Source organism: Eurypyga helias, unplaced genomic scaffold, assembly GCF_000690775.1.
Source record: "Eurypyga helias isolate BGI_N326 unplaced genomic scaffold, ASM69077v1 scaffold28159, whole genome shotgun sequence".
NCBI classification, from domain to species: domain Eukaryota; kingdom Metazoa; phylum Chordata; class Aves; order Eurypygiformes; family Eurypygidae; genus Eurypyga; species Eurypyga helias.
The window spans coordinates 15,040-26,914 of NW_010273208.1; the positions used below are offsets into that span (position 1 = coordinate 15,040).

Consider the following 11,875-nt stretch of genomic DNA (forward strand, 5'->3'; position numbering starts at 1 on the left):
GACCTGCAGCGCGATGTCTACGGTTTTGCTTGCATCGCAGTCGGTGATCAACGTGTAGATGATATCTATGGCTCGACAGAACTTGACGATGTTGTAAGGCAGCTGGGTGATAACGAAAGCAGCCACTACTGCCAGCAGGACCAGGAAAGGCCGAGACTTCTTAGCGTTTGCGGATCTGAAGATCGCCCGAGCAGTGGCTGAATAGCAGATCAGCATTACTAGGAAAGGCAGCAAAAATCTCCAGGATCTGAATGCTCGCTTTTAAGAGGGTTTCCATGTTCATTGGAAATACAGGAAGGCATTCGTTCCTGTCATTGTGTTTCTTGACTTGATTGAATATCAGCTCGGGGATGCTGAGGAAGATGGCAGACAGCCAGACACAGACGCAGGTAACGCTGCAGTGCTTACCCATTCTCCTCTGACCCTGGGATTCACAAGTGGCCCTGTATCGATCCACACTGATACAGGCCAGGAACAGCATGCCAGAGCTGAAGTTCATGGTGTACAGAGAAGAAGCGAGCTTGCACATTGGGTTTCCAAGTTCCCATCCCTGCACTGCGTTTGCAGCCCAAAAAGGGAGCGTGAAGAGCAGGAGCAGGTCAGCCATGGCGAGATGCATGATGTACACGTCCGTCTTGGTCTTCAGTTTCTTGCAGTAGGCATAAATTGCCACCACTAATGAATTCCCAGCGACTCCGGCAGTGAAAGCCAATGCATAGAACACGGGGAGGAATGATTTACTGAAATTTCTCACATCGCTTTTTTCACAGAGAAGCTCATATGTATTGTAATCTATAGCAGAGTTGAGGTGATACTCCTCGTACTCAATCCAGTAATCAGTTGAGTTATTAATCTCCCAGCCCATGGCAAAGCTGCAAGATACAAAACAAAAAGGAGGGGAGAAGGGAGCACCAAAGAATTATTTCTACTGGTTTTAAGGTTTAAAATTTCTGTTGAAACGTAAACCCTTTGCTCAGGGTTGCTTACGCCCTGTTTAAAGTTTAAGGAAGTCGGATATTAGGAATAAGTTCGTAAATAATGGGAGTAGAGTTAGATGGTCTCAAAGGAGAGCTGGCAGAAGAGACAGCCCCAAGTTCTCCCGTGAGGCGGGGTAACCAGCTGCGTCGCGTGGGCAGTGCACAGTAACGGGTTCAGTCGAAACGCGTTGGTTAGCCATTGGAGACTGCAAGGGGCGTGGAGTGCACCTCACAAGGGGGAGGGAGCCGGCACTGCTGGAACTGCTCTCACTCGGTCAGGTTTGACAATATTCTGCGCCTGCTGCCGTAAATTCTGGCAAATCTGGGGTATGAGTATAAAATCGGGAGAATGAGCTTGCGTGTTTCTCGGGCACAGTATACCCGCCCACTGCGTAAGCACAGCGGCGCTGTCAGTTGTGGAACAGGCTCAGTTCCGTTTCCATCCCACACGGCGAGCCATGCCCACGTGGAATTCCTCACAGAATCAGACTGCTGTGGGTACGCTGCATCTGACAGCTGGCGACTTCTCAGGGTGTTATGACTGAAAGGAATCTTATCACATACAGAACTGCCCACAAGTGCCCCAACAGCTCAGCAGCTCTGCGGTTTGTTCGGGTACTATCTCATGGCAGATTTACTCCGTAAACATTAAGACTGCATTCTCACTGCCAGTTCAAATTCCAGCCTTTCCTATCTTCAGACCATGGCTTAAGCAAGTCATGTCCTGCGGTGTTTTCTTCTTTTCCTGTAATTGTGTCTGTTGACTAATTTGCTGAAATTCTTTCTATTGCAAACAGCAGTCCTGTAGCGCCCTGTTTTCTTGAAATAAATGGGATTGAGGTTTCTTAGTAGCAGTAGCAAAAAGTAGCTGAGAAAGAAAATCACATCCCATTTTCTCATCATCTGCAGTGTTTCAGAATCTGAGGCCAGTGTTACTGGAAGCAGACTCTTATCTGATATTCTGCCCCAGAGCTACAACTTGGCTCTTTCAAGCTTGAAAAAACTCCAAATAGCATTTCTGGTTTTCAGACAAGGGCTTAAATGAAGGGTTGCCAAGCCTTTATTATAAACAGTGTCTCTTTTTTTTTTGATGTATTCTCTCAAACAGGAAAAATAAGTTCCTGATTGATCTCATATTCAGGAATGCAGACCAATAGGAAAAAAGGAATAATTTCTGTTTTTGCTTATTTTTTTTTAATTTTTCAATGAAGCTGCTCTCTAAATTTTTTAGAAGTGTATTAGTTAGAAATGAACTGTTTGTCATCCTCAGTGACTTTGTTGGATTATTTTGTTAACATTTTGGAACACTTCCCGTTAAACTTTAAGCAATAATTACTCTGATTTCAAGTCCTGTAATCTGTCATTCCCTAAGCGAGGTGTGCAGAATGGAAAACCGCAGCAATTCTGTTTGTTAGCTCTGCCAGGGACGCCTGTCCTGTGCCTAACAAGCTGTGTTAGCAGGATTTGTCAGCGGGCTGATCTTTTACAGCTCCGAGCAGAGACTCAGCCATCAGCAGCGAATGTGTCTGTTTTGGTGCGAGAGGAGCTGCTGCAGGGAGAGTAGCCAAGGTTAGAGGAAAATTAAACCGAAAGGAGTTCATTGTGGTCTAAAACACTTCTTACGGAACCCATGTGGGAATGCTTGATCAAATTGGATCACTGGGAAATTTGCTTGAAAGCAACCCAGTAAACATTTCAGCGCAAGCATCGCTAAGTCTGTGTGTCACAAAACGGGTTGGCTGTGACGAGGAACCTGCTGCGCTGCTTTTGGTTCACCCGGGTTCTTGATGGCGACAGATTTATCTGAAACGCAACAGTTGGCATTCCTCCCTTAAAAATCAGGTAGGTTTTGGCTAGCAGACCTGCGGGTATCTGCCGTTCCCATTGGTGTCGCTTCTCACGTGCCCAGTACATGAAGCGGAGCAGTCCCGTGGGAGCCCCGTGCTGGGCAGCGGTGGGACAGGTTGAGTTCCGTCTCCGTCCCGCACAGCGACCGCCGGGTGCCCACGTGGAATTTCTCACAGGAGCGAGTTGCTGCGGGTGCGCTGCATCGTGCAGCTGGAGGCTTCTGTGGGCGCTAGGTACAGACAGGAATCTTACCAGGCACCCAAACGGCTCGCAGCCTCAGCTGCTTTATCCAGCGCCGTCTTGTAGGAGGCGTGTGAATAGGTATATCAAGAGACAGCTTTGCATCTTGCAGAATTATCCCAGTCTTCCCTTCAGATACAAACTCAGTGGTTCTGCGTGTTTAGCCTTGGCATGGGATTGTATTAATACACGTTGAATGAAGTTAATTTCCCCGGGTTAAACAGAGAGTAATGAATTAAGCAGCATTCTGTGCTTCTACTGAACAAATCTAATTTTAAGACTGGAACCGAGCACCTTAGTGAAATGTCTCTCTGTAAAGCCCACTTAGCTAAAAGTAAATCCTAGCTTTTCTCTATGTAAATCCAGCAAGTATAGCACATTTAATATGCAGAACAGGAAATACTAAACCAAGACTAACCTTTTGCCAGCAGACTGGTAGCAGGTACTGCAGCCGAGATGTGCTTCAGCGAAATGATCTCACTTGGTCTGACACACTGCATTTTGACTTCAAGCACCCCACCCTCATCTGGAAGTCAGTTGCACTTTCATTTTGACTTGCCAGCTTAAAAAAACCCAGTAACTACAAATCCTGTTTTCCTGGAAACTCCTCTCGTGTTGAACACGTACGTTTCCTACATTCCTCCCGCTTCCAGCCAGAATGTGAGCATTCTTTCGAAGGTCAAGACTCCCTGACTACTTCACTGTGGTGTTTTATTTCTGACGGTCCACATGTGGCTGTTTTTTGGTTTTTTTTTTTTTTTCCATAATTAAAAGACTTCCATGAAGTCAAATATTTGAAAGGTGAAAAGGAGAGAAAGAGGGGGAGGTCTGTCTGGGGCCCAGTCACCTGTAGGGTATCACTCTGTTCTTTCCGCAGGACACTGCTGTGATTTTGGTGGCTGCCTATATAAGGTTTTAAGGGATCCTTATATCTCTTTTTTAAGTAACCTTTTAGGGGATATAATAGAAAGATGAGTTTGCATTGTTTATGGCAGGGGAGGTTGCTCTTTTAGCATGTGATACTGAACAAAACCAGGAAGGTGATAAGGGAGGGTTGTGAAGGCAATTGGAAATTTGTCAGCTGGAGCAGAAGCTGACAGTCCTGCACCCTGGGGGAGAGTTCTCCAGGACTGGAATGTTACCGGTCAGACTTACGTCCAAGTGTTTGATAGTATTTCTACAGGAACTGCAAGCCAGGCAGATGCTGTAGAAGATATCTAAAAGGATGCTGTTCCACCCATGAGGTTTCCCCCTCTTTGTGCTGTCTGCATCATGAAGAGTCAGTATTTGTCCATCTTTCCTTTCCTCCGCAAGTTCTGCAGCTTCCATGCAGCCATTAATGTTTCTGCACCGAGGCACGGACCTACCTGTGCTAAGAATCCCTAAAATGACTGGATCATGCTTAAATTTCCACAATCTCTACAGTGGAATTTATCTCTCGTGCAAGAGTACCTTGTGCTCAGGAGCCTTCCATGATCTTCCAGAGCTTGTATTTCGTTTGCTTTAGCCTGTGTCCTGAGGCAGTGAAATGAGTTTCAGTAAATGCAATATTGATGCCAAGAAACAGAGATTTTGAGCGGACCAGAGGTTAGGTTTTGCTTTTTGGCACACTGGCTAAATTGATGCACCTGCCATAGCTGGATTAGCCGCCTGTCTGTGCTTCAGCTATTTTGGAATACGTGAAAGGACAGGCTTTTCAAAATGGGAAGCCAAGAATGTAGCAGGCAGATGTTTTCCACATGCTTCTAGCTTAATCTGCAGTCACAAGAAAGAAAAATGGGTCGGGAGAGGAACTGTAGTCTAGAGGAAGAGTGCTGCAATACTTGTGTGTCTTTCTGCCGTGTTTTTCTCTGGAGTCATCACAGCACTCCGGGAGTGTTCTTCACAGTGGCAGACGAGGCATTCGGGTTGCTCCCAGCACGTCTGCATCTCGCCAGTTGTGTCGTTGCTCAGGGGCCTGGGCTGTACCTCTTCAAAATAAGTGAGTTTCTCCATTCCGAACGGTCTGTGCCTCAGGTCCCCAGAGAGAGGGAATAGTCACGGCAGATCTGAGAAAGCTTCCAGGGAAATAGCTCTGTGTTGCCTGCAGAAAAGACAGTTGTGTTACTCTCCCAAGAGGTCCCGTGGGCAGGCTGTAAGAAGGCAGTTCGTGTAGATCCTCTGCTGTTTATTACAGTGCTTAGGCTCCTCTGAACTTTGCAGGGCGCAGGGGGGACGGAACCTTCCAGTCAGGGTACTGACATAATGCTGTCGCGTGTTAATGGATTTCAGTAGAGGCTCAAAAAGAACAAAAACTATGTAGTAAGAGTGAATGCAAAATGACAGTGGACCTTGTTTAACTAAGAAGAGCTTGTGGCTTTGTAAAAGTGGGATGAAGGTGAGGAAAAAAACCATACCTAAATGTTGCTGGGAGCAGGTGCTTCCACGGGCCCCATCTAAGCTCTAGCTGGGAATGACCAGCAGCCACAGGCAGTGGCAGGACTGCGGAGCTCTTGCCGATGAGCTGCAGAACCCCAGCATTGTCTGTGCTTACCGGTTGTAGACCGTTGGCTCACAGCTGCATCGTACCCTTTACCAGATGCCCAGCAGTGTTACCTGGAGAAGATGAGGGAAAACCACCTGGCTCGCTGCGCAGCCGCCAAGATGGCAAGAGTCGTAGGTATTCTGGGCCTTCAAGTAATAGATTTTCCTGCCTTAGTTGTCTTAGCCAAAAATTTGGAGACTGGGCACTGAAAACCAGATTACTGGATTGCAAGAACTAGGTGCTGTTGGTTTCTGAAACCAGGTTGTATGGTGGCTTCAGTCGGTAAAGGTTGTGCTGTCTGTGTCTGTGGCACATGTAGTACTCCCCACCCGCAACAACCTCAACGGGTTGACTGCGTGAAGGTCGGTAATCCTGGGCGTGTTACAGCCCCGGTAGCAAAGATGAGGCTTCTCCTAGGATTGTGATCAACCCTCAGAGCACAGTTTGCAAGGTCGTCGTCTTTGCCTACGTGAGGGCTGTGAAGGGCTAAAAACATAAAAGTACGTCACTCAAACTCATGATGCTTTCCAGGGTGGCAGCATCGTGGTTGAAAAGTTTTGCACAGGTTGTACAGGGAAATACATAAATAAGCTTATGAGAAAGCTTATCAATGTGGGAATATGCTTAAAACCGACCTTCTGAAATCTAAGCTATTTCTCTTAGTTCAGTTGTAAGTTTCTTGCAAAACTGCTTGTAACCCCTGCCAAAATGACAGGCTTTGACTCTTCCCCTCATCCTCCGGCAGCTTCTTTGAAGTAACACAGAAATGCCATTTAGGAAGGAGATTTATTCCATCCAGGCGGTCTGCGTTTCTTCCAAAGCACTGGAGTCTTTCAGATTCTTCCATCAGCATTTCTTCCTGGTATTTATGGGTCAGAGTTGCATAAAATGTGTTTGGGGTTTTCAGAACTGCAGACTCTAAGGAGTAGGAAGGCCGGGAATCTGCCTGCCTTTGCTGTGCCCAGATAGGAAAAAGCACATAAGAAATGGAGGTATTCATTTTCCTTCCAGAAACTTGTGCTAATGATTTAGAGCATCTGACCGCATCCCTGGCTCCCAGTGAACTCCTCACGAAGTTCAGCGTGAAAGCTGCTGCTGATCTTTTTCATACACCCTGGTGAAATCTGCTGGCCTTTGAAGCAGGGGTGCAACTTGAGGGTTGTTTACAAAACAGCTTTTCAAGAGATTCCAGGAAGTCAAAATATCTTTTGTTGTAAACCTCACTTCAAGATAAACAGTTTTTATTTATTTAGGTTTAGGAAATCCCACATGTGTCGTTCTTTACCTTCTGTGGAAAAGGGGGAGAGTCAGACAGCCCTGCAGAACATAGTGTGTCCCTTTGCAGGGTAGCGCATGGCAAAGCAGATGGGTGTGATTTTGGGGTTGGTCACCTGTCCTTAGGAGGAAGTAACTCTGCTCCATGGCAGGTGGTTGTACTGTCCACACCAGAGGCTCCCAAAGCTTATGCTGCCAGGGCAGCGGACAAGTCAACTCCTGAGCTTGGAACAAAGCAAGGGGGCGCAGATTGAACCTCGAATTGAATCTCGGCGAAGGTTGTCATCTGCCCCGAGGTAGCGATCAAACGTGTGCGGCTGGCGGAACCCGGCTCCCCCTTCCCCAGCTGGGTTGTCTCTGCGAGGCCTTGAAAGGAATGGGAGTGTGTGCTGTGGGACTGCGAAACCTTGACACGAAAAGATAACAAGGATTAAGGCTCTTGGAAACAAAAAGCCGTTTTAATTAGTGGTAGAATCGTTAGGCCATGTACGTTACAATGTTAGCTTTAGCTGCAGAGCCCAGTCCCAGATAAGGTTACCAATGGCTTGAAACGCTAGCACGATATTTTCAGTTAGGGATTCCCACCCAGCCCTTTCTTCGGAGGGCAAACCAAAATCATTTGCGTAAAGAGGGAAAAGAGAACCTCAGCAGCGTCCTGGGGGTGACCCTTCGACGGGCAGACGCGCGTGACGTGGTTGGCGTTGCGCTCCCACCGAGATCTCCAGCCTCTACGGTTTGAAGAAGTTGTACCTTCGCGGCGTCTCCCCTTGCTTTTGTGTCACGCTTATTTGCATACCTGCAACCGGGGCAGAAGCGATCGGATTCCAGTTCAAGTACCTTCTTGTCCTCTTTTCAGAGGAATAGACGGTGGAGCTGGATCCTGGAGGGTTTGGATGTCTGGCTTTTCATTGTTCCCCTTCCCACAAGCCAACTCCCTTTCCCATGTTAAGCAATATCAGATGTGTTTTGTTCCAGTCTGATTACTCAGAGTGTAAACACGGGAGTAGGTCGCACGCTTTTGCCCCTGTAGCACAAAAGGTCCCTTCTTGTGACCCTCCGCCGAGACTTACGCGTTGAAAACACCTTTGTGTTTGTGACTTCTTTAAGGTGCCGGGAACCCCAACTGCAAAGTGGCAATTGTAATGGGCAAGACCAAAAACTCCTCAGCGTCCAGGTAAGGATTCCTCAGAGGTTCAAACGGTTACCTAAAACTTGCTTCCTGGAGGAGTCACTGCTCACCAAAACGTTGTGGAGTGGAACACTGGTGGGTTGGATGTGCCCTTGAGTTGCAGGGCAGTTTAGACCTGTGCGTGTCTGTTGCCCCCCAAGCTCCTGTTTTGCCGAGTACAGGATATAAAGCAGTTAACAAGAGGAAGTATCACTTGCTTAAATGATAAACCCCAAAATTATCAGAGGTTCCCCAAGCAGAAGGAGCACAAGGGGCACATCAGAGGCCTGAAGTTACCTGCTCAGTTCTTCCCAAAGCCACCTGCAGGTAGAGAAATTCCCATTTGAACCGTGGGATGGTCGTTACATCAGGTTGTGTGAGCAGAGAGCGTTGCACATCTTTAATCAGCCCAGCTCGTTCCGCTCCTACGTGCGTAAATACGGTACTTCCTGCCCCTCGTTTAAAACAAATAGGTTGTTCAGCTCATTACCAGACTAAAGTTGCCTTTTACAAAAACGTACACAAGTGGTGAGTGAAATGCTTTGTGACTGCTTCCATTCAAATCACACAGCTCGCAATGCACAGGGACTGGAACAGTTCTATCCCTAAGCTGGATTTCAGCCCAAATTCCACCGGTTAAGTTTTTAGACTTGGCTAGGTTCCGCTTACGGCACACGGGATAGTTTGTCCGGCGGCTGTGTGGAGGGTGGCATCCGTTGAGCTCTTGGAAGTGGAGAAGAAGTTCACGGAGGGGAGTGTGTGATACCACAGCACTAGAACCGGAGAGTTCAGGGACGTGGGGTGTCGCCTCCAGCTCTGTGTGACTAATCACTGACCTTATCTATTCTGTAGGAATTTAAACATGGGGATTTTTTTCCTAAACTATAGGCAAGCCAAGAGGATGGTGACGATAAACAAGTTTTGAGAACAAAAAAAGGAGAGGCGGGGCGGGGGAGGAAGGTGACGGGGGGATACAGGAGCACTTGCACGGAAGCGAGGGAAGGGGCAGTTTTTGGGTGGTGGTGCATTAAGTGCCAGTGGTACCTTTTCACCTGTTGGCTGGCGACTGGGGAATGGTGAGGAACTCGCACGTCGCGGGATGCGGGGCTGCGATCCGTATGGAGAAATCTCACCGTTGGCTTCGTGCGAGCGCCGAATTGAGGACGGACAATAAAGAAAGTGGGGGGAGGCTCAAAGTTAATCGCAACTTGTGCCTTTTGTCTCGGGCAGGCACGAGCAGCACAGTATGGTCATTGTCCCCATGGACACACCTGGGCTGAAGCTGATCAGGCCTCTCTCCGTGTTCGGCTATCTGGGTAGGTCTTTGTCAGCTGCATGTGCAGTAATTGGTTGTCCAGCTCAGGAGCTGCAGTAATACTGATAAATACTGTGTATGAAACAAATCTGTAAAGTGCATGTACGGAGAAGGGGTTAGGGATTGAAGGCCGGTATTTTTATCTTCCTGTGGTTTTCTCTGCTGTTGTGGTTTCCCCGTCCCTGCAGACGAGCTCCATGGAGGTCATTTCGAGATACACTTTGATGATGTGCGAGTACCCGTCTCCAATATCATACTGGGTGAGTGTCAGTGCCAATGCCCTCTTGGTACACACCGCAGGGACCTCTGTTTTATGAAAAGGTGGTTTATTTGATGAATTGCTGTAGCTCTTACAGCCATGTTAGCCACGGTCATCATAGAATCACAGACTGGTTTGGGTTGGAAGGGACCTTAAAGACCATCCAGTTCCAACCCCCCTGCCATGGGCAGGGACACCTTCCACTAGACCAGGGTGCTCAAAGCCTCATCCAGCCTGGCCTTGAACACTTCCAGGGATGGGGCATCCACAGCTTCTCTGGGCAACCTGTGCCAGTGCCTCACCACCCTCTCCGGGAAGAACTTCTTCCTGATATCCAATCTAAACCTCCCCACTTTCAATTGAAACCCGTTACCCCTTGTCCTGTCACTACAGGCCCTTGTAAAAAGCCCCCCCCAGCTTCCTTGTAGCCTCCTTCAGGCACTGAAGGCAGGGTCAGCTGAGGCAGGGTCTCAGACATGTCAGAGGGAGCCCCCTCTTCCTTGAGCAGCCTACCTCCTGCTTCAGAGCAGAAAGGGGATCGAAGGAAGCCAGGCAGCTGGAGCTGTCCCATGAAAATCCCTTCTCTGAAGCAGAGCAAAGCGGGCACTTCCGGGAGTGTTCTTACCCCAAAACTGGTTCTCACAGGCTTTAAGAAGAGCCTTCTGCTGCAGGCCGTGGCCGTCCAAGCCTGGGTGCCTGCAGCCCTAGCAGAGTGGGAAAAAACAAGGTGAAAGGACATGCCGGCTGGCACTGTGCCCTTCGGCAGGGAGAACTCTGCTCTACTACTGTCGCTTAGAAGAAATCGGGATTTACAGTGTTTCTTCTCTGCTGCTTTTATTTCCCTGAAAGACTTTCTGTCTTGAGCAGCCTTAGGACCTGGAAACCTCAGTCTTCCCCCAAATTCGCACACCAAATCTCACAGATGTATTTCTCCGTGTAAGATTAGTGACGTTTAAGTGAAATCAGGAAAACCAAACCCTCTCAGAAACTATCCTGGTGTGTAAGTGTTGTTAACAGAGCGTCAGTGTCGGTCCAGTTGGAGTAAACAAACACAACCGTTCTGCAAAACCAACTTGCAAGGAGGTTGCTTCTGGCTCTGGTGCTGGGAGGCCACTCACACTCGGAGCCACGGAGCGTTCGGGCAGGAATCAAGGAGTCCGCACGTGCCCGTTTTTCTTTCCGACCAGGTGAGGGCAGGGGGTTTGAGATCGCTCAAGGTCGCCTTGGGCCAGGCCGCATTCATCACTGCATGAGGTCTCTCGGCGCAGCTGAAGCCGCTCTGCAGATCATGTGCCAGCGTGCAGCCCAGAGGGAGGCTTTCGGGAAGAAACTCTACCGCCACGTAAGCGCGTCCCCCTCTTTGCCTCGGTTCACGTGCTCCCGGCCTCGCCCGCCCTTTCGCCCGCGCAGAACCTCGCGGCTCCGATAATGGGCGCTGCAACAGATGTGCCCTAACCTCGAGTTCCCGTTCGTCACGCCTCGGGTGGCAAAAGGCAAAAATCACACTGCGAGGCTCCCGTGTTTCACTCTAACCCACGGGATCTTTTTTTTTCCTGGCAATTAATTGGATATCCTTTGCTGCATTCCAGTACAGATTTTGTCCTCGTGTGTTTTACTCTGCTTTCCCTGATGGGGCATACAGCTGCTGTTTCTGTGGTTACAGTCGGAATTCACCCCCTTTTGGTGTGGGGTTTGTCACCTAGACATCTCCGCTCATCGTTACCAGAGACGCTACGCTCAGCGGTCTCGGTTTGCTGGTCAATTATTTGTACGTAGGAAGGTGCAGACCAGACCAAAGCCACGGTGGGATTTTTGGTGTTATCTTGCTCTGGAATTCACATACTGTTGGGAGAGCGAGGGCTGGCTAGAATAGTAGAAAGCTAATGAGGCCGCTCATTATCAGAACCATCAGCATTTAGTAGCTGGCCTATCACATTTCAAGTGTTCCTCAGGCTTATCCAGCAGCTAGGATGACTCAATTGGAAAAAACAAGTAAAACAATGGAAAGATGAAAGTGCATTAGTGTCTGGCACAGGTTACAGAAAATCGTTTGCAAAGATCCAGAGGGAATGATCTTACATATCCATTTTCCAGTCCTGTCGTTGCCAAACTTCCATTCGCATCCATAACCCAGAATTACGGAGAGTTGGACGAGGCGCGCTCTGTTCCTCAGCAGCTCGCTAAAGTAAATCCGTGTGCGGGCTGAAGCCGGGGCAGAACCCGGCGGCCAGCTGCACGGCCAGCTGCGTGGGCAGCGCAGGTCCTCGGC

General features: G+C 48.7%; 1 protein-coding gene across 1 annotated transcript in view; it reads left to right on the forward strand.

Annotated features, from left to right (window-relative positions):
- The window catches only part of ACAD11 (acyl-CoA dehydrogenase family, member 11), a gene marked incomplete at both ends in the record, with an annotated part of 23,706 nt that extends 12,758 nt beyond the window's left edge, over positions 1 to 10,948 (forward strand). Inside the window, 4 exons of the mRNA XM_010159401.1 lie at positions 7,972 to 8,038; positions 9,263 to 9,348; positions 9,536 to 9,607; positions 10,794 to 10,948. Of these exons, the coding sequence (XP_010157703.1) occupies positions 7,972 to 8,038; positions 9,263 to 9,348; positions 9,536 to 9,607; positions 10,794 to 10,948 (380 nt within the window). The remainder of the gene's footprint in view (positions 1 to 7,971; positions 8,039 to 9,262; positions 9,349 to 9,535; positions 9,608 to 10,793) is intronic.
- Between the last annotated feature and the right edge of the window lie 927 nt (positions 10,949 to 11,875).